This window comes from Diceros bicornis, chromosome 3, assembly GCF_020826845.1.
Source record: "Diceros bicornis minor isolate mBicDic1 chromosome 3, mDicBic1.mat.cur, whole genome shotgun sequence".
NCBI classification, from domain to species: Eukaryota; Metazoa; Chordata; class Mammalia; order Perissodactyla; family Rhinocerotidae; genus Diceros; species Diceros bicornis.
In genome coordinates this window covers 97,344,425-97,366,800 of record NC_080742.1, presented here as the reverse complement: position 1 = coordinate 97,366,800, position 22,376 = coordinate 97,344,425, and the positions used below count along the sequence as shown (strand labels likewise).

The following is a 22,376-nucleotide window of genomic DNA, read 5'->3' as shown; positions in this document are numbered from 1 at the left end:
GTAATGGAAACATAAGCTAGAAAGTCAAAATTAGCTAGAAAGAGAATAGTGTGATAGAAGAGAACTTGGCTAAAAGTTGCAAGACCAGGATTTGGTTCTGGCTGGGTCACAACTCTACAATGTAGCTTTGAGCAACTTGCTCAAATCTCTCTGGACATCTGTTACCCCACCTGGAATAGAAAGGGATTGATTTGAAAGATTTCTGAGACTTTTTCCAACTGTAACATCCTATGACTGCACGATTCCCTGGGTTTAGGCATCAGGGACCAGGAGGTCTGCAGCAGGCCTGGGCCAGGTGTGCACAGGTGTGACAGATACCACTCTGAAGGGCTCTGGATGGGTGGTCGCCCCCAAGGGTATAACTACTGTTCTGGGTCTAGGGATGGCCTAGGGCTGCTGGGGTTGGCAGGAGCCAAGCTGCCCACAGAGGGTCAGAGCAGTGGTCCCCACCGCTCAAAGGGCCAGGGGAGGGAGAGATGGGATGAAAGAGGAGGGGGTAAGGAATTGCCCACCTCCACATGACAGTGAGGAGAGGCGATTTTCTCTGTCTTTACTTCATGCATATTTCTGGGCACAAAGGACAAAGAGAGGTCAGAGGGCTTCAGCCAGGACACAGGAAAACAGGGAGTGCGCATCATTCTCCACTCTCATGACGTCTAGAGGGACAGAGGGTCAGCTCCTCTCTGTTGCCTGAAATCTCCCTGGAGTGCTTCAGCGCTCATCCAGTGCAGAATCGTTCAAACTATTTGTCCACGATGCAGTGAGAAGTACACTGTATTCTATGTCCATTTGTGTTATGTGTGTGGGTAATCGAAACAAAAATTTTGTGAAACAATGAGATGCATCCTTATTTTATTCTAATTCACATTTTGGTGGTTGTGTAATCCACTAAATCAATTTCATGATCCACTGATAGGTTGGGACTGTTGGTTTGAAAACTGTGTCCAAATGCTTGTGGAGCAGCCAGTTCACCGCAGGGTGAAGTGAGGGTGAATGAGCAGAGGAAGCAGGTCTCTTCACTGGGCGCAGTGCAGGAGGCCCTCACGCTTTCAGAGTCCTTGGTGTTTGCCGCTTCCTCTGAACTCCTTGTGGCTTCAGTCTATAACATGGCCCAGAGCCACATGACACAAGTGGGGATGGAAGAATCCTTGCGTACCTGTGGAAAGGGTTTGGGCAGACTCCTTTGATATATGGGTTTATAAATATGGACATTTGATATTCTGAAAATCCTGAGCTGAAACCATTGCGGACTTCAGCTCCTGGGCCAAGTCCCAGAGCCGCAGTGGGTGGGTGGCTGGGAGCAGAAATGAGGTCTCCAAGCCCTGGCTCTTGCACAAGATCCTCCTGTGTAGAGGAGGGTGTGTCTTGGAGCTAGCCCGCAGGGCTGTGACCTTATAAAAATGTTCCCTGGGTGCCCAATTTTATTCTAATTTGCGGTGTTCCCTCCTGCAGTTTGTTTTCAGGCATAGAGCAAAACCTCCTGGTTTTTCCCCACAGTGCCAGCGCTGCCCGTGGGGCACTGAGCAGGGTGGGTGGGGAGGCTGGCTGTCAGAGGCCACAGGTCTGACTGAGGGCCATTTGGGTCTGGGGGGCAGACCCAGCAGCACCTCCACTCTCCCTCGTGGTTGGTTTTTTCCTTCATGAAGAGGACATTCAAGTGTGGGAGCCCCGATGACTACAGTCATCCGGCTGGCCGGGCCATGTGGGGCACCCTCAGAGGGTTCAACACCAAGGCTACCACAGTCTCACTTGGTGGTTTGGCATCTTATTTGTGGGTAAATAAACTCTCTTCAGAAACTCAGAGCTGGTCTTTTCAGACCCTATCTTAAGGTTTGTCTTCATAAAATCGTAGAATGTCAGAGCTGAAAAAACCCTAGAAGTTAAGGGCCGTCTGTCCTCTCACAGATAGCTCACTTAGTCTGTCCTTGCCTTCAGAAGGCCTAAGCGACCCAAGATATGCCATTAGGACGTCATTCCCTTATCGTAAGGTCTTGGCGTTTACCGTACTCTGAGCTGCCATCAGTCGCTTATCCCTCACGATGTATGAGCTCATTAGCACCTTTCCCAGTATTGGTTTTGTTTAGGAAAGACTAACTCTCATTAGGGTCCGGCCGTGTGCCTGGCGCTAAGGAGGAGCTAGTCACTGAGGTGAATGAGACCTGGTCCTTGCTGTTAGCCCACTGCTGGTGCATGAGGGAGAAAAGCCTTAGTTACAACACAGAGGCCTGGCGGAACCTCACATGACACTTACCGACAAGTGACATAGAATGATTCCCCGTTGCACAAGGGAGCGTCCAAGAGAGGAGGCTGTAATGTGACTGTGGGACTTTTCTAAACCTACCATTCTCCTCTACGTATTGTAAATGTTCTCCCATGACAGTAAAAATAGGCCTATTTGGGCTGTTTCCTGTTTTTCACTGAACATGCTGGGATGGACAACCTTTCACATCCCTCTTTGCCCTCTCATCCAGTGATTTTCTTTGGGGATTTTGCTTGGCCCTTGGCAAAGTGAAGGCTCTGCTGTGCGTGCAGAGACCCCTGCCAACCGAGTGGGCCCCGCTCACCTTCCTGGGGCAGCTGAGAGCCTGTAAACTGCTGTCTTCCTGACGCCCAGACTCTCACCCAAGGTCAACACCCACCAGCTCAGGGTGCAGAGGTCTAGGATTCTGTGTCAGTCAGGGGTCTCCAGAGAAGCTGAGCCAAGAGGAGAAAGAGAGAGGCCCTATATATATCTGTAATATACATATCTTAATATTATATACATATATGTTATATATCCTTAATATATTATTGCATACTAATATGTTAGGTATACATAATATATAGTTAGCATATAAATATATTATTATATAATATATATACATATTAAGGGATTTGTTTTAAGGAATTGGCTCATGCATTTGTGGGGCTGGCAAATCCTAAATCCATGGGGCAGGCCAGCAAGTAGAAACTCAGGCAGGAGTTGATGCTGAGATCTTGAGACAGAATTTCTTCTTCCTTGGGAAACCTCCAAGTTTTTGCTCTAAGGCCTTCAGCTAAATGGATGAAACCCACCCACATTATGAAGGGTGATCTCCTTTACTTAAAGTCAACCGTAGATGTTAACCTCATCTGCAAACACCTTCTCAGCAACATCTAGATGAGGGCTTGACTACATCACCAGGTGCTGTGGCCTGGCCAAGTTGACACATAAAACTCACCATCACAGACTCTGTAAGGGGACTGCCTCTTCTGCAACATCTCCCTCCTCCCCTCACCTGGCTCCGATCTAAAGTACCACCTGTGGACATTTGGATTGTTCTGGACTGAGGCAGCAACCTGCAGCCAGGCCATACCTGCTGAAGGGGGCTGGGAAGATGCCTGTTTGGTGGCCTGTGGGGACATGGCTGCAGCAGACCGCTCGGCTTGGATCCTCACTTGTGTGTCCTGGGGACTCCCTACCCCCTTCCTCCCTCCTTGCTGACTGTGAGCTCAGCGAGACCCCCTGTAGCCTCCACCAACCGGGCCTTCCCACTCCCTTCTTCTGGGAGGAACTTGGGCTGGAGGAAGACAAGAAGCTGGGTTGATTCAAGTTCCTAACCCTTAGTGGTTAGCAGAGGCTGGCCTCAACCTGGCCTGGGGACATTTGCCTTTAAGAGGTCACTTGGGGGGCCTGAGCTAGGAGGGGATTGAGAGAGGACCCTGGGAATGTGGATCAGGGGCACAGGTCCCTGGAGGTGGTGGACGAGGCCCGCTCTCCTCGGCACGGCCTCTTCAGCTGTAAAGCCAGGAGACTGTGGGGGCCTTCCAAAGTTCCACTTAGCTCTGGTCAAGCAAAGGCTTCCTATAAGGCAGGGCAAGGCCCAGCTGCTCTTTAGCAAGAAGAGAGCAGAGAGTCTCCTGGAGCAGCCTGCACTCTATAATTCCTCCTTAGTATTGCCATGCACAAGTTATTAATCATCCTGTCTTTCCATTGGGAAAGGGATAAAGACCACTCTCTGATTATAAGTGTCTTTGCAAAACCTTTTCAACCTGATTTCAGGCCTTAGTTGAGCGCGAGAGACTGCCCTGGCTTCCCAGGTTGATGGTGGACCCCATGTTGCCCTGGGTGATGCCCTTTGCCCTCCCCACAGCCTTCAGTGGTGAGCCGAGGGTGTCCTCAGCCAGTGGCCCTCATGATCCCCAGTCCTGGGAGGACTCACACTGTGGGAAGGGCCTTCTTTTGTCCTGTCCTGTCTGCTTTTCCCAACCCCTCCCTGGGATACAGAAGGCACTGTCGCCTCGTTTCACAGATTGGAAACCTGAGTGGCCAACAGGATTTGCTACCCACAAGAGAGCTGAGGGGAGAATTGAGGCCTCTTGACCACTCTGTTCTAGGGATCTTGGTTTTGAGAGAAGAGTTTAATGTCTGGTGCTGCTGTGGAGCTGGCGAAGCCCCTGGGTGAGAACTGGGCCAGCGGCGGGACAGGGTCTGTCCTTAAAGCCGGGAGTCAGACTGCCAGAGTCCGCCTTTCGTCTGCCCGGGCTTCTTTCTTTGGAGAAAGGCCTGCTCACCACGGGGCCGAAGCACTTTCCTTCCTGTGTCATCAGGCGTCGCTGGCGTGGGGGTCAGGGGGGAGCCTGAGCCACCCATGTGAGTCAGTCGGGACCACCAGGTGGAAGGGAGGCGGGGAAGGTGTCCACGGGAGTGAGAAATAGTGGTTTTCTTTTTTTTATACATCAGGAAGTCTCTCAGACTGCAGTCAGAAACCATGATGCCCTCTGTGGAAAATAAAGAATTCTGGAACTTCTCCGAGAGTTAAGTTTAGGCTTTCTCTAATTTGGCCCCCGTCCCTCCCCTGTTGCTGAGTTCCAGTGATTCAGGGTTTGTTCCTTATTTTTCTGAGAGTGGTTATATAACGTGGATGTTTTCCAAAGGCTCCAATTGACAGTGGCTCTGGTCACCACCCCCCGTGCTGATACCAAGAACTGTCCCGTTTGACGTTTTGAGGGACTGCGCAAAGCCAGTCCGTGTGGAGATACCTCACTTGTGCCTCCCACCTGAGGGGCTCGCCGAGGCCCTCGCCACAGGCGGCGAGCTTCAAGCCACAGCACCAACAGGTCAGATACAGTCGAGGGTAGATCATGCGAGCAGCTCACCTGTGCTAGTGACGGGAGTGGGGGTTCAGGGGGAGTGGGCATTCAGGGGGGCGGGCAGGGGTTCCATGTGGGAATCTGAGTGACCCGGGTACCCGGGTGCTGAGGACGCCACTCATGGCTTTTCCAGAATCACACCGAGCCTCCGCTAGGACGCACCTGGCATGTGTACCGACCAGCCAGGTGCTTAAGCTTGAGATACCTTAGAAATTGAGAAACCAGAGGGTTAGCACTTAAGAAGCAAATCGAGACACACATTAAGACAGAAGGCCAGAAACGCAGCCGGGCCGTGCCCACCCCATCTATGAGGTATCACCGAGGAAGCGAAGGGTGGGCCCTCGTCCCTCTTCGGTGTGGCCCATGTTCATGGAGACTCTGCCCAAAGTCCCTGAGCCTCGAGAGCAGGGCAGACTACTTGGTAGCGTGAGAGAAGAAGAACATTCTTTTTATGACCAATCATAGGGGATGAGAAGATGCCTTTTATCCTCAAGCAGCAGTCCTCCTTCAGGATGCGCCTGCTCCCGCCTGCTGTTTAGTTCCACAGATGAAAACAGAGAGTGTGTGGGCTAAACGGCATCTTCCAAAATTATCTAGTTAAACCCTCTCATCTGACAGATGAGAACCTGCATTCAGACATGCCCAGGATCCCCCAGGTAGTAAACCACGGAGCTGGGCTGGAACTCGGCCTCCTGCCTCCATCCTTGTGAGCGGGTCGTGTTCCTACGTGTGAGGGGTGCGGGACCGTGTATGCCTAGACGGGACCCTCGGTCCCCATTTCTGCAGCCCGGGGCAGCTCCAGATGTGGCTGGCACTCTGTGTCCTCGGGTCAGCTCAGCGAGAGTGGAGAATGAAACCATCCTAGATGAGTTCTTTCCTCGGTAGGAATCAAACTGCTGGTAATTTCACAGGAATGTTCTACCGTGACCCTGACATTTGAAACCCCTAGTTGGCCCTCAGGTGCAGGCCAGGGCCCCCAACATTGGCAGCCTTTCTGTTTGTCCTGTATGTGCACTTTTCATCAGGCCTCTTTCTGGGGTATCCCAGCTGCATCAACAAAGGAGTTTTGTAAGACAAAGCGTCAGAAATGCTGAGAGGGCAGGGCTCTATCTCGTCAATACACACTCTCTTAGCACCTGTCAAGGCTAAAACATGAGTAAAACAGCCCCCATCCTTCAAGAATTCACAAGTCAGTTGGGTGTAGACAGTATAAAGTTCATTCTCTTATGGAGAAATGTTGGGATAAGTGGCAGGGTGGCGGGGGGAGCTGTAAATAAGACCCTGAACTATACAAAATGTGGACATGCAGGAATGTGGAGTGATTGCGTTTCATGATGGGATACTTGATACTTTTTTTTTTTTTTTTAGTGAGGAAGATTGGCCCTGAGCTAACATCTGTGCCAATCTTCCGCTATTTTGTATGTGGGATGCCTGCCACAGCATGGCTTGACCAGCGGTGTGCAGGTCCATGTCCGGGATCTGAACCTGCAAACCCTGGGCCACCAAATCGGAGCTCACAAACTTAATCACTACACCACCGGGCCGGCCCCTTGATACTTGCTGTTCTTTGCAACAGCAGCGTGAATTCCTTCTAATTAAGTAGACCTTAAAGAGAAAGTATGGTAGGCTGCCTTGGGAACGAATCATTGAACTATACAAATCCTCATCCATCCTTCCTCTTCCTCTGAGGTCTCACTGTGCCAGAGATACTCGTTTTTCGTGGAAGGGCTCTATATCTTCACAGCCTCTGACACCGAGTTGGTTTTTGTTACTGGTGCTGAGCCACCCCAAGGAGGTGGTGGAGTTTAATAGAAAGAACTCTGAGCCGGGGGAAGGTGGACCTGGGTTATAGGGCCTGCTTGCTAGTGTCTGGTTGTCTGGCCTTGGGCAAGTGGCTTAACCTCTCTGACCCTCAGTATCTTCATCTATAGACTAGGATGATACCACTTGCCTTTCCTGCTCATATGGGCTGCTCTAAGGACCAAGTGAGGTGACGATTGGAAGATTTAACAAGGACATACCAATGGCAGATTAATGACGGCTCTGTTGCTGATACCTTACTTTTTTGTAGTAGACTTTTGGCTTTTGCCTGAAGTTTCTGAATAGGGGTAGGGATGGGGGGATTAAATGAACTACTTTTAAGGTCAGCCCACATCTCGGGAATTTTCTCAATCCTGGGGCTTTTCTCTTTTGTCCTGATGCTTTCCTGGCAGGCGACTTTATCAGCCCAAATCCTGAAAAGTCACTTTCCGCAAAGACCCTGATACTCATCTCCAGAGCGTGTGGTCAAGGCCTAACGCAGAGTGTGTGCAGCTGATGGCAATCCCAGAGTATGACGCTGTCTCTGGGTGGAAACCAGGTCTTCAATGTCTCTTGGCGCCTCAGCATTCGCAGTGAGACACCCACGGAGCGCCCAGAAGGGCCTGACTGGCTGGCCGAGGGGATGAAGAGGTCCAGGAATGGGGCCAGGAGAGGACGAAGCGGTCGTAAGGCAGGAAGCTCTGGTGGGAGTTTAAAATTCAGCAGTCGCGCGAGCAGGGCAAGCTCCAGGCACCTGGGCCTTCTGGACTGTCGGAAGGCTAAGCAGCCGGGTCCCAGTTATTCTTCTAGCTAAGAGTCTCATGGCCACAGCTGCAGTTAGATGTTTTCCCACACCTGGCCTCCAAGGTGCACGCTGTTTCTCGGTGAGCTCCAGGAGCCAGGAGCTGAGATTAGAATCATGGAATGTGGTGGGGAGGAAGCTTCCAGCAAAGCCCGCCACTCGTGCCAAGGGACTTCCCTGTAGGGATGCCTGACCGAGCAAACGCGCGCAGCGCCAAGGAGTGGCGCGCAGCGGGGGCGGTTGATTTGCTACCTTCATGAGCTTTCCCTGGTCTGCAATAGCTGCATGGGGCCTGCGCAGCTCCGTCCCGGCACCACAGGCAGCCTGTGACCCAAGCGAGACCGCGTCCTGGTCTCGGCTCTCTCGGGGCTGTCTGGGCAGGAGGCACTTCGCCGCGTGGGCCTCGGTTGCTAGAGCGTGATGGTTCCGTGAGGAACAAATGACTATTTGTGAAAGGGCTTTCACGTGTGGAAACTGCTGTGCTGAACAAATGTTAGATGGTAATGATTATCTGAAACCAGAGGAATGTACTCATTAAAATGAGAGATAAGCACCCCACACCCAGTTCCACCTCACTCCCCAGCGAGCGGCACCCGCGTGGGGCCTGCTCGTGTGCTGGCCCGTCAGCACAGATGGTGCAGCCCCCCGTGCTCGCTGCGGTGGGGAAAGGGGGTGCTTTGTCCAGGAGTTGGTCCAAACCTTTTGCACACTTGCTGCATGCCAGGCAAATGCGAGGCAGAGAATAGCAGGATGAAGAGCTTTCCCCTTGCCCTCAATGGATTCAAAGTTTAGTTAGAGAAACAGACTGATAAATGGTCGTGATAGAGTACGGTCAGTCCTGTAATGAAGGTACTGTGGGCACGCAGATAAGAGGAGAATTAATTCTGCCTGAGTGTGGGTCCCAGCCAGGGAGAATATTTGAATGGGGCTTTGCATGACAATAGAAGTTTGCCCTGTGAACCAGGATTTGGGGACTAGGGGTGGAGGGCAGGAGGAACGGCAAAGCCCAGAGAAGGGGCTTGGAGCATCTGGAAAATGGCAGTCAGCGTGGGCCGGGGGCCATGCCAGAGGCTGGTGCTGTCCTGGAGGGGCTGAAGTGAAGCGGAGTCTGTCCTGGGGGTGGGTGGATGTTTTTGGAAGAGTGGCCTTGAACTGAGGGGTTTGAGGAGTCGAGATGGCATTCCAGGCACAGTGTCCACAGACACACAGCTGCCTTGGAAGAAACCAGCAGGGGTCTGCCTGGGTGCTGCTGAAAGAAGGAGAGGGGGTACAGAGCACATTAGAAATAAGGCTGCGGACGTCGGCCAATCCATGGGGCCTGGATTGGAGCCTGCAGAGCCAGGTGGGCTGAGAGCTCCTGACGGTGACTCAGCCCGAGAATCATCCCGTGGTATTCCACCTGGGCTGCCGGCTGGATCATCGTGATGCTGGGACTGCACCGTAGGCCAATCAGCTCACCTCCGTAGTGGGACCCAAGCTCCCCAGGTGATTCTCATGTGCAGCCGGGCCTGAGACCTCGGAAATGAACCAACACTGAGAGGCTGAGTCTGGAATCTGCATAAGTAATTGCTCACCAGTGTGTTCCAGTCGACCAGGTGGGAGCCGCTGCCAAGGCTATGGTGGCATAGGGGAGGGGCGACATGATGAGGCCCACATTTTCAGGGATCACTCTTCAACCAGAGGTTTGCAGATGGCTTAAAACAGGCGAGGTTGACAGGCTTGGAGAACAATTAGGAAACCCAAAGAGAGCTGGGCGAAGGAGGATGTAGACCCTGACTCCAGTAGCAGAGAGGTGGGGAGGATAGAGTGGGTTAAAAGAAAGGTTAAGTTCTCAGAAAAATACAAAACGTGGCTGAACGAAATTAAAGACGACACAACTGAATGGAGAAACATCCCGTGTACACAGATTGGTAGACTTAATATTGTTAAGATGTCAATAATTCCCAAAGTGATCTACAGATTCAATGCAATCCCTATCAAAATCCCAGTGGTGTATTTTTTTGCAGAAATAGAAAAATCTACCCTAAAATTCATATGGAATCTCAAGGGGCCCAAGATAGCCAAAACAGTCTTGAAAAAAAACAACAATGTTAGAGGTTTTGCACTTCCTGATCTCAAAAGTTATTACAGAACTACAGTAATCAAAACGATTTGGTACTGGCATGAAGACAGACATATAGACCAATGAAATAGAATAAGAGCCCAGAAAGAAACCCTCACATATATGGCCAAATGATTTTCGACAAGAGTGCCAAGACCATTCACTGGGAAAAGACAGTGTTTTCAACACATGGTGCTGGGAAAACGAATGTCCAACATGTGAAGGAATAAAGAGGGACCCTTACCTTATTACACCATGTCCAAAAATTAACTCACAATGGAGCAAAGACTTACACATGAGCTAAAACTATAAAACTCTTAGAAGAAAACATAGGGGGAAAGCTTCATGGCATTGGATTTAGTGATGATTTCTTAGATATGACGCCAAAACCACAGGCAACAAAGTAAAAATAGCTAAGTTGGACCACATCAAAATTTAAAACTTCAACACAATCAGCAGAAAAAGACAGTAATCATGAGGAAAATGCAAATCAAAACTACAACAAGATATCTATCACCTCACACCCATAGGATGGCTACTTTAATGTTGGTGAGGGTGTGGAGAAATTGGAATCCTTTGTGCACTATTGGTGGGAGTGTAAAATGGTGCAGCTGCTATGTAAAATGGAAAACAGTGTGGTGGTTCCTCAAAACTGTTAAAAATAGAATTAGCATGTGATCCAGCAATTCCATGTCTGGGTAGACACCCAAAAGAATTGAAAGCAGAGTCTCAGAGATATTTGTACACTTGTTGTATTAGTTTGCTGGGGCTGCGATAACAAAGTACCACAGACTGGGGGGCTTAAACAACAGACATTTATTTTCTCACAGGTCTGGAGGCTAGAAGTCCAGGATCAAGGTGTTGGCAGGGTTGGTTTCTTCTGAGACCTCGTAGATGGTCCTCTTCTCTCTGTGTCTTCATGTGGTCTTCCTTCTGTGTCTGTGTCCTAATCTCTTCTTATAGGGACACCAGCCATATTAGATTAGGGCCTCACCCAAATGACCTCATTTTAACTAAATTACCTCTTCAAAGACCTTGTCTTCAAATGCAGTCACATTCTAAGGTACTGGGGGGTTAGAATTTCAACTTATGAAGGTACTGGGGGGTTAGAACTTCAATTTATGAGGGGGGACACAATTCAACCCATAATACAATAGCCAAAAGGTGGAAGCAACCCAAGTGTCCCCTGATGGGTGAATAGATAAAATTTTGGTCTATCCATACAATGGAACATTATTCCCCCTTTAAAAAGAAAGAAATTCTGACACACGCTACAACTTGGATGAACCTTAAGGACATCATGCTAAGTGAAATAAACCAGTCAGAAAAAGACAGATATTGTGTGATTCCATTATATGAGGTCCCCAGAGTTGTCAAATTCATAGACAGAAAGTAGAATGGAGGTGCCAGGGGCTGGGGAGGGGAAATGGGGAGTAGTTGTTGAATGGGGACAGAGTTTCAGTTTGGGAAGATGTAAAGAGCTCTGGATCTTGGTTACACAACAGTGTGAATGTGCTTAGCACTACTAAACTGTACACTTAAAATGGTTAAGATGGTAAATTTTATGTTACGTGTATTTTACTGCAATAAAAAAGGGAAAAAGAAAAAAAAAAGAAAGGTTAAGGACTCAGGCAGCTTCTCCAGGTTGAGGACTGCCCAGGTGGGGTTTGTGTCTGGGGTGTGGAGGGGTTTCAGGCAAGATACAGGAGGAAGGAGGAGCAGGGCTGAGGGTAAAATGATGCCTTCGTTTTAGACATGATGAGTTTGTGGCAAGCTCCGCCCCTGCCATGCCATTCCTCTTGGCCACTGTGTCATCTGGCTTTACTGTTTTGCCACAGCCCCACCCACTCACCCCGCGGCCCCTGTCATCTTTCCCAGGAAGGCACACATCCTTGGACCACTTCATCGAGGTCCACGTTCGTGTCATGAGATGAAGTCGTGTCGCGTGGCTGCCCCCAAAGCACCAATGGGGCTTCCCCTTCTCTGCTGCTCTACCCTGGGCTCTTTCCCCTCCTGACTTTAGTCCCTGCCTCATCCTCCTTGCTCTTCCCCAGGGTGACGGGGTAGTGGTTTCACATTCTGGAAGAGAATGTGGAGAGTGGTCAGGATCTCTGAGGGGGGCTAGCGTGTCCCACCCCCCCTTTACCCTGTTTGTCATCCACAGCCCTCCCTGATGGATGGTGTTTATGAGGAGGACTCAGGAAATGGGCAGTGATACACATGTGGAGCTGTGTGCAGTCCCTGGACAAGGCCAGATGGGCACCTGAGGGCCACTGTCATTGACCATGTGCTCTCTTTCCTTCCTAGGACCTGAGTTCCTTTGCCATGCCGCTCCTGGATGGAGACCTGGAGAGTTCAGAAAAGCACTCTTCTCGTAAGGTAAGACCACCTTTCTCACAGCTTCTCATAGTTCACTTGAGGTGCCACTGAGGCAGGACTCCCTCAGCAAGAGCCCAAGACACACATCCACCTGTGCTCCCACCTGCACATCCACCTGTGCTCCCACCTGCTCATCCACCTGCACTCCCACCTATACTCCCACCTGTGCTCCCAGCTGCACATCCACCTGTGCTCCCACCTGCTCATCCACCTTTGTTCCCACCTGTACTCCCACTTGTGCTCCCACCTGCACATCTACCTGTGCTCCCACCTGCTCATCCACCTGCACTGCCACCTGTGCTCCCACCTGCACTGCCACCTGCTCATCCACCTGCACATCCACCTATGCTCCCTCTTGCACTCCCACCTATGCTCCTACCTGCTCAACCACCTGCACTCCCACCTGCACTGCCACCTGCGCTCCCACCTGCACTGCCACCTGCTCATCCACCTATGCTCCCTCTTGCACTCCCACCTATGCTCCTACCTGCTCAACCACCTGCACTCCCACCTGTGCTCCCACCTGCTCACCCACCGTCACGCCTGGCCACAGCTGAGCCCACCCTGGGATGGCCCACTTCATGTGGCTGTGCCTCTTGTGCTTGCCAGGCTGTCCAATTTGAGAGCTTCCTGGGCTTTGCTCCTCTCTTCTCCCTCTGGGCTCCGCAGTGGCGCACCAGACTCCCCAAAGTGGGCAGAGGCAATGCGGAAGATCAACGATGAGCTAAGTGCCAGAGGTGCTAATTAGCGAAGAGCAGAGGCTGAAAGCGTCAGTAAATGCTAGGTTTGGAGACCATCTGTGGCTTTCGGCTTATTCTCCCGCCGTGCCTCCCTCTCTCCTTCACCTCTTTTTGCCCCCACACTAGCCCATTCCTGAGCCCTTCCTTCCCTTTGGTCCTCCTTTCCACTTTTCCTTTCCTTTCCTTTCTGTAGCCCACATTCTGCCCTCTCCCAGTCGTCAGTTATTCCTCCTTAGGAAGCCAGTGTCACAGCAAGGCTGGTGGCTGTGTAGGGTCAGGTAGCCGAGAAGAGGCACGCATCCCGTGAGGGCTGGGGTCGCCATGGCAAGAAAGGGGAGGTCAGAGCAGCCTGCAGTCAAGAGTGAGGGTGGAGCAGAGAGCTGGGGTGGCAAGTCCCTCGTTACCCCTGGCCCTGGTGGGAGGTGGCTTTGGGAAGAGGCCCAGCCATAGAGGTGCCTTGAGCAGTGTCCATGGGCCGAGATGCAGAGCCAGACTGAACGCTGGGGCCCTGGTGCTGCGAGCTGGGGTTGGGGCAGGACTTCCAGTGCTGGAGAAAGCTAGTCTATTCACTAAGCATTTTGAATTGTATACAACTGAATCAACAAATTGGTTCCGGCATGTGGGGCTCAGTTGGCCTCAGCTCCCTGCCCTGAACCGGGAACCTGATGAGCAGGTACTGTGGCCCAGCCTGGAAATGTCCTCAGGCCCTGCATCTGGCGGGACAGGACGGAGCCCCACAAGCTCCCAGCCCACTGGGCGAGGTCTGAGCCGCGACCTGTGGGCCCACAGCTGCCCGTGGCCAGTGGGCACGGGGCTGGGTCACCCTCCTGGCAGGCTAGCGGCTTCCCCTAGGCCCCCGGTGGTGGTTCCCCTAGGGTTCCAGAGTGAAGTCCTTGTCACAAATGAGTCCGAGTTGGTTCTGAGCAGAAAAGGACTGCAAGGGTTGCTGTGCCCCCAGCATTTCCTCAGGACTTTGTGAGACATTGTAATGATGCCGTCTGGGGACGTAGCCTTACCGGCCTGTCAGTCTGGCTGGGAGAGGAGACCAAACTCCCCAGAAGGCAGAGAATGTTCCGGACAGTCTGACAGACTGGCACGTGGCAGTGGACTCAGTAGGAGACAGAAGGGCCTGAGTGCCTAGTTACCTGGGGGGACAGTTGTCCCTACATCTGGTGGCCTCCTGATGCGACCTGGAGACGGGGCCTTGATGGAAGCGGTGTGGGTGAAAAGTGGAGGAGCAGAGGGGGAGGAACGCGTGGGGCTCCCCCGGATGTTGTTGCCCATGACCTCTCCTTGGCCTCCCCACTCCCGCCCCTAGGGCAGACGTTACCTCCTCCCGACCTCGCATCTCAGAGTTCTCCTTTCCATTAGACTCGCAACCTTGAATTCTATTCACGTGAGGCCGGCCTTTTGCTAGCGGTCAGGCGACTGCCTACTGAGAGTAATTTCCAGACTGCCTTGGAAGGGCTTCCCTCCCCACCTGCCAGATTCTACCCCTTCCTCTTAGTGATCCAGTTCAAACTGTAAACACCCTGGCGAAGGAGAGCGGGGCTTAGGTTCTCCTGACATCTAGCCCTTTCTGAGGAGGTGGTGATGGGAGGGAGGTGAGAGAGGCGGTGAGAGCAGGAGGCTGGGAGGGGGCGCTGCAGGAGCCACTGCCGTCCCTGAGGAGGAGGGACAGCTGGGAACAGGCAGAACAGAGGCAGTGGAGGCCGTGACAACTCTGCCCCCAGGAACCTCAGTGGTTTTATGACGTATCCCATGTAAGGGCCTCCGGATCACTTGCACTTATGCAAATGTAAATGGGTGTGAACTTGCAGCTGTGAATTTGAGTGTTAAAGACGCAACCACATTTCTTACTTTTGTTTAAACTAACGTAAATCTAACTCCACGTCCTTCATCCCACCAGGTTGATGGGAAATGTTAGTCTCTGTCATTATTGGGACTTCCTTCCTAGACTTGTGCAAAGGTCTTGGGGTCACATGCAGCACATTTTATTTGTAAAATGAAGAAACTGGACTTCAGGATGGTAAAAAGACTTTCCCATGGTCATATGACTGCTTAATAATTGAGTTGCTCCGAGTCCAGGTTGTCTGATGCTCAGCCCAGTATGTTGCACTGTGTCTGGACACTGAACTGGGGCCAGTGGGGCAGGCCATGCAGGAGAGTATCCTCAGCTGGACAGATACCACATCAGTGCTTCCTGCCTCTTCTGGCTTGTCTCTGCATCTTTGTACCCTGTGACTAAGATCCTCATCTTCTTAGGGAAGTCTTCCCTCTTCTGCAGTGGTGCCTAAAAATCTTTGGTGGCTACCAAGCTAAACATGAGTTGGACAGTTGGCAGCCGCCCCCCCGCCGCCCCGCATTCTGGGTGCCCACATAGACTTAAGTGGGTGGGCTACATCTGCACTCCCCGTGATAGGTTTTCTTGGCTACTTGAGGACGCCAACCTGGCGTTCCTGACCATCATTTGATGCAGGATCTCCCAAGTCTCCACCTCCCCCCAGAGGAGGCAGCTCTTTGTCACATAATACGTCTCCGTGCAGGAGCTTCTGGTCACTTTGAATCTGCATAGCTCTGGCATGTGGCTCCCGGGCCAGCATCTGGAGGAAGGGCAGTGCCAGTCGACATCTGGGGGATCATTCAACACCATTGCAATCACCCCAGGTCAGCCAGCATGGCCTGGTGTCGGGGGGCAGTCTGTGGAGTGCCCGGGCCCCTCCCCCCAATAAATGACCACGGGTTTTCCTGTTTGTGTCCTTGATCCTGGGACTGGGAGCTCAGCTCCTCTCTTCATCTTTCCTGACGACTTACCTTCCATGTAACCTGGGACAAGATATTCTCTCTGAACCCGTCTCCCCGTTGGCAAACCTCGGTCATGACGGTGCTCACCTTTCTGTATAAGGATTAAAGGCACTCGTTTACGTAGCAGACTTAGAACGGTGCCTGGCACAGGGCAAGTGCTCAAGGGAGGTCTGGGAATGCGCTGTGACAGCAGCACATCACAGCCGCTTTAGGGCACCGTGGAGAGGTGCACCCATGTCCCATTTACCAGAACCATAGGGAACGTTGCATTTGGCCGGGCTTTAGACACGACTCGGGTGCTTCTGTCCAGGCTGACTCTGCACACTGTTCCTCAGGCTCCTCTCCCGAGAATACCAGTTCTTTTCTGGTATTCTCTTGTCTGGACCACCCGCTGCCTCCCACCGGAGCTGCCCAGGGTCAGCTCAGTGGGTCCCTGAGTGCCCCCCCACAGCTCCACACCTGAGTGCTCCCCCTGCCTCCCCAGCATGAGTGAGGCTCTCAGGGAAGGTCTCCCTGACCCAGTGACCCTCATCTTGAGATTTCTTCTTACTCGGGCTCCCCTTCCTGGTGCCCTTCACCTGTGACCTCCTTCGTCCGGCCCATTTCCCTCAAGCTCTCAGGAGGCGCCTAATGTCCAGCTCTGTCCGTCGCTTCTGAAGTTGGCCCCGCCGGCTTCCCACTCACTTTCACATACCTGCAACATTCCTCTTCTCTTTTCTGTGTCCTTAGAGACGCAGCTAAGAGCCGAGCACCACCGGCCTGGCCCTCGCCTCAGCTGTCCTCCGGCAGCAGCGTGACAAAAGGCCCTGCAGAGTGCTGCTCGGCACATGGCCTGAGTGCCCGCTCCTCATTAGCTCCCGCGGAGCTGGGCACACACCTGGGAGTCTCCGGGCCCTCTTGTTCATCCAAACCCAGGGCATCCTCCAGTTACGTTGATCCGAGTATCGTGTAACTACGGCTTGCTCAAGGGGATGAGCGAGGCCCTGTCCCTGGCGGCTTCGATTGGTGCCTGTCATCTGGATCACCCCACCCGCCCTGCAGGAAACATACGGGGGCTGTCCTCCATCCGCGGGCTCATTTTCTCACTGTCTGGAGAGAGATTATTCTCGTAGTTCCCCTTGGAGAAGGCTGAGCCGGCCATGACCACCATTGTTTGGCCATTTTCGGGGAAGGTCTGCTTTCTGGGGCTCCCTCCTCAGGCTTGATGACCGAGTGCCTGACTCAGTTGGCCTAGAATTCTGAGTACAGAACAGAATCCCAGTCAGGAGATGCCTAGGGCTCTCCCTTGCCCATCAAATATGGTTTCAACTGGCCCCAAGGCCCTTTCTGGTGGCATTTGGCTCAGCGTTCCATTCTCTGTCTGTGCCTCCCACTCCGTCTCCTCCTTCCCCCTCTGGGCCGCCTCCGCCCACCGGCCTGTCCACAGCCCAGCCCCTCTCAGGGGCTCCTCTGACTCGGTGCTTCACCCCCTGGAAACTTTCTCCATCTGCTTCGTTCTCATGGGCTGTCTTGCCTGCCCGTCTCCCTGATCTCGTGGGACCCTAACCTTACCTCCGTCCTCGTTCCCTCCATAGAACAGACTCCCAGCGTTTGCTCAGCTCTCCTCCCCCTCCCCAGGCAGAGCTCACCGTGCAAGGTAAAGAGCACAGTGAGCACGGGGGACGTCCGTGGGTTAGCCTTCCAGGCAGCTCCCAAACGCGACTCTGCCTCTGCCCTCAAACCTGACCTTGACTCCTCTTCCACTTCACATCTTCCAGACTGCTCCCCTCCCAGCGTTTCTGCTGCTCTCAGGAGGGATATGGTGTGAGGGTTGAGGCCCTGAGGTCCCACCCCACCACTTACCAGCTTTGTGACCTTCACTCTGCCGCCAGCCAGCACCTTCTCCTCGCTTCGGGCTCAGTGGCCCTTGGTGGATGGCGGTGAGATGCTGCCAGAATGGTCTACTCTAAATAGATCTGACAGTGCCATTTGCTTGCTGAAGAACCTTCGTGGTTTCCCCTCAAAGGAGGATGAGGTTCTTACACCACACGTGGTGTCTTTCTGTAATTTAGCTCGGCCTCTCTGACGTTCCACAGATACCAAGGATCTATTAGTACCAAGTTCATGATGATGAGAGCTGACCACATATATGAGAAGTTCTTACTATATGCCAGGACCTGTGCCAGCTGCTTCCCTTGTAGTTTATCCTGTTATCCTCACAACCTGTGAGTCGGCCTGGTACCCCCGTTGGATAGATGGGGACCCCGAAGCTTAAGTCATTCGTCCACATTGCTAGAAACTGAGCCAGGATTCAAACTCTGGTCTCTGTCTCCAGAGTCCCTGCTTGTACCACCCTGCTGTGGGGTCATCCCCATTCCTTGTTTGTTCTGTTCCTACGACTCCCCACCCCACGTCCACAAAAGCATCGCCCACCACTTGAAGAGCTTCTTCTTATTAATTATCTTAGGAATCGGAAAACTTCAGAAAGCCCAAGTCCCACAGGTAGGTGGGATGGTGGCAAAACCGAGTATTCTAGAGACGGTCTAAATGCTTTTTATATTAAGTGGTTAGAAAGAGAAAAACTTGAACTTCTCTATAAGAGGTGAGCTTGAGTTGTATGGCTCTTGTAGCCCATGGCCTCTCTGCCTCAGAAGCCCACTCCACACAGGGCTCGGCACAGAGCCAGGCTGTGCACCTCCCTACGGCCACACTGGCCCTTCAGTATAGGGTGGAGAGTCACAGGGAGAAGTGGACATGTGGCTGAGGGTCACTGAAGGTGGCGCCCCTGAGAGGGCATCGCATCCTTTAAGGAACCAAAAGCCCGGTTTGGGGGTGCCCCCTGGTGGTGGAAGAACTCACAGGGGTCCCGGGTCCGGACAGGCATCCGATGTGGACCAGGTGCTGCCTCTGAGGGGGTGCTCTCACCCATGATCTCGGCATGCCTGTGGTCACCAGCCATGTGGAATCCTGGGTCTCAGTGTGCTGGCCAATTCCCCAGGCCTCATCCTTGCCCCCTGAGCCCTGTGAACAAGTTGCTTGTTTCCTGCTACAGACCTAGGTCAGCCCTGAGGTCCTTCTGGCTCCTAGGTTACGGGTTTACCAGTTAGATTGCAGCAGTTTAACGTACAGAGTGTGATTCCCACGCATCAGGTACCGTGCCCATGTCCATTCAGACAGCTCTGAGGGACCGTGCGACTCCTCATTTAACCCAGAAGGAGACTGAGGCTTAGCGAGACTAAGTAATGCCTGGGATGGCCCAGTGAGGGGCGAGCCTCAGACTCCTAAACCCACCAACACAGTACATTCGTTATTCCTCGAAGTCTGTGAGTTGTGGCCTTTGCTTAAAGTTACCGAGTCCAATCATTTTTCAAACCATAACTACAATTTCAAGTCATCGGTGAATGAGCCTCAGAGGTTTTCAGCTTGTTAACTTTCTTCCTGACCTCTGTCAGCAATCCTGGTCATTCCAATGCCCAAGCAGCCTCAAGGTGAAAAATTCATCACCTCCCAGCACCAGGGTCCCTTTGGGATGGAGGCCCAGGCCCACTATGTTTCAGATCACAGTGATTTGTGTTTCTTCCTTCAAAGAGAATCAAGAGAATATTATTCCAGCATAGTCAGACCTCAAGAAGGACAAATGTGAGGTCTTGAGATGTGAGGGCCCGGAGACAGACTCGCGGACAGGATGAAGGGGAAGGTGCACTGTTTCAAGCCATCATCACTGCCTTTCCTGTCCCCCTCCCCGCCTCCAGGAGGCCCCTTCCAGAGAGCTGGACCGGGGTCATGGGCCTCGGGGCGGTGCTGAGCAGCCTGTGGATGGCCGTCCTTGGGTCAGGCCTTCTCCCAGACCACTGGTGGCCACCTCTGTTTGTAGAAGAGCTTAGGACTGTTTCTCAGGCAGGGTGCCATGGAGAAGCAATTCAGTGATAGAGGACATTGGGAGGGACAGGTGCGATAGTGACAGGTCCGAGGTCTGAGTGCCCGGACTCGGAGTGACCTTGTCCATGTATCTGTCTCTCCACAGGCGGACAGCCCCTTCAGCTCTGGCAGCCCCTCCAAAGGGTTCTTCTCCAGGGGCCCCCAGCAGCGGCCCTCCAGCCCCGTGTCTGCTCCCGTGAGGCCCAAGACCAGCCCCGGCTCTCCCAAAACTGTGTTCCCATTCTCCTACCAGGAGTCCCCGCCGCGCTCCCCACGCCGCATGAGCTTCAGCGGGATCTTCCGCTCCTCATCCAAAGAGTCTTCCCCCAACTCCAACCCGTCTACCTCGCCAGGGGGCATCAGGTTCTTCTCCCGCTCCAGAAAAAGTAAGACATTGATGCTATTGTTTCAGGTGGGTGCCGGGCTGCTGGGGCCCTTCCTGTGGCCACTTGGCCACAGTGCCACCTGCAGGGCCCCAGAGCTGGCCGGGTGGCTGTCAGTGGCTTGGTGCTGAGTGCATGTGTCTGTGTCTATTCCCCGAGAACCAATCTCTCTCCAGAACAATGTCAGTTTCCACCTGTCACTTTCTTCCTACACTAATCCATCCGGTGTGGCATGGCCCACGGGGTTGACTGTAAACATCCCGATACTCACGGTATGACTTGTAAGGACAGCCACATGAAACATTGGCCTCCAGCCCTCTCTGAAACACAGTAGTAGTGCGAGGCTAAGGTTCAGCCCATGCCCAGGGCCAGAGGGCCCAGACCTCGCTCTAGTCTGCCCAATGTGGCCCCAGTGCCTGTGGCTTGGTATTTGGGGGATTTGAGTGCACCTGTTTCTGGCAGATCTTGACTTTCTGTTTTGGGTCCTGGGCAACTGGGGTTGATTTGCTAGAGCAACAGCGGAAGGACATGTGTGCTTAAGAGAGAGTTCTTTAGGCTCATGAGTATTTGTGACCTAAAGTATTTGGATAAAATATTCTCAATTGAGCACCGTCGATCATAACTGGAAATATACAAGGCACACCGTAAAGTAGGTGGAGTTTATTTCCTCCTTTCCTGTGTCCTAGTGCATCTCTCTACTCTTTGCAATTCTTTCTGATGACGTAGAAAGTTCCCATTTGGAAAGACAATGGTTTGGAAAACAGACTTGCCCTGGGGCATCAGAGGTTGGGATTGTCTTTCTGTCTTTCCAGGCTGCATTTGCACTCAAGACCTGTGGGTTAGAGCTATACTTGGTCTGCAAAGCCAGGCCCCAGGGTGCAATTTCAGTCTCTACGAGTTATAAGGAAGGGGGAGGAGGTGCTCTCTTCTTTAATTTTTTTTTGGTGATGTGAGGTATTGTTCCTAGTACCCCTAAGTTGTCTTCCATGATGACTGAACCTAAATGTAAATGCACAAATGTATATGACAAAGTGGTCCTCACGCAGACATTAGAGGATGACATGCAGTGGGAACTATATTGACGAAGCCCCATAGGGAGGTGTGTCCTAGCGCTGATGTCCTACTGCCCTCGAGAGCATCTCCAGTTTCCTTGACCAGGATCCTGAAATTCTCAGATATTCCATCATGTACTGCCTCTAGGAGGAGGGAACTCAGACCAGACCTACATCAGGGTGTCCTGTTTCTGAAAATGTGGCGTCATGCCTGTGTTGGTTACAATAGAACTAGGTTGTATTAGTGTCCTGGGGCTGCCATAACAAAGTGCCCCAAACTGGGTGGCTTAAACAACAGAAATTTATTCTCTCACAGTTCTGGAAGCCAGAAACCCAAAATCAAGATGTCAGCAGGGCCGTGCTCCCCATGAAGAGTCTGGAAAAGAATCCGTTCCAGGCCTTTCTCTCAGCTTCTGGTGTTGCTGGCAATCCTTGGTGTCCCTTGGCTTGTAGAAGCATCACTCCAATCTCTGCCTCCACCTCCATCATCACATGGTGTTTTCCCTTCTGTGTCTGTGTGTTTCTCTCCTCTTCTTATAAGGACAACAGTCATATTGAATTATGGGCCCACCCTACTCCAGGATGACCTCATCTTAATTCAATTAATTACATCTGCGATGACCCTATTTCCAAATAAGATCACATTCTGAGGTTCCTGGAAAGGCATGAATTTTGGGGAGCACTGTCCAACTCAGCACACAGGTTACATAGGAAAAGCCAAGATCTGCAATTCGCGTCACTGGCTGGGGATGTAGAGGGTTTGCGAGTACAGAGTGGTTAAGACCAGGGTGGTTTCTGAAGGCAGAGAACAGCAGCCAAGGTACGGGGTCTGGGAGGTCTGGGAGAGCTGCAGGTGGGATGTGGGGTAGTGAAGATGGGCAAGACTTTCCCCTCCCTGGGAAGCAGGAGTCCATGCTGCCTTTTTCTGTTCAGTATTTTAAAAGGCCTTTCAGTGTCCTTAGCCAGAAAATACCCAGTTTCAAAGGTCTGTCTTAGAAGATGCTGCGGAATATCCATAGTTTGTTAAGGCTCTTCTCTACCATCTGGCTAGGCAGATGTACACTGGGCTCAGGAAGGCTATGGAATGGCTGTGGCTGCTCATAAAGACAAGCATTGATTAGTTTGGGGTGGGGGCTTGGCTTCTTCAGAGAAGCTCTCTGGGAGGGGGTGCTCAGACCAGGGTAGGCCTGGTCCCAGGACAGCTGCCTGTGCTCTTGCCCCTGAACCACTGAGCCCAGGTCCTTGGCTTTCTCTAAATGGGAGCCAACCCGGGCAGCCCTGCCATTGATGAAGTGCGAAGGTGCA

General features: G+C 52.4%; 1 protein-coding gene across 2 annotated transcripts in view; it reads left to right on the top strand.

The window, feature by feature from the left end:
• The window catches only part of PRKAG2 (protein kinase AMP-activated non-catalytic subunit gamma 2), a 274,878-nt gene that overhangs the window by 64,475 nt on the left and 188,027 nt on the right, over nucleotides 1–22,376 (top strand). For both annotated transcript variants that reach the window (XM_058533601.1, XM_058533595.1), the window contains exons 2-3: nucleotides 12,123–12,194; nucleotides 19,743–20,022. In XM_058533601.1, the coding sequence (XP_058389584.1) occupies nucleotides 12,123–12,194; nucleotides 19,743–20,022 (352 nt within the window). The remainder of the gene's footprint in view (nucleotides 1–12,122; nucleotides 12,195–19,742; nucleotides 20,023–22,376) is intronic.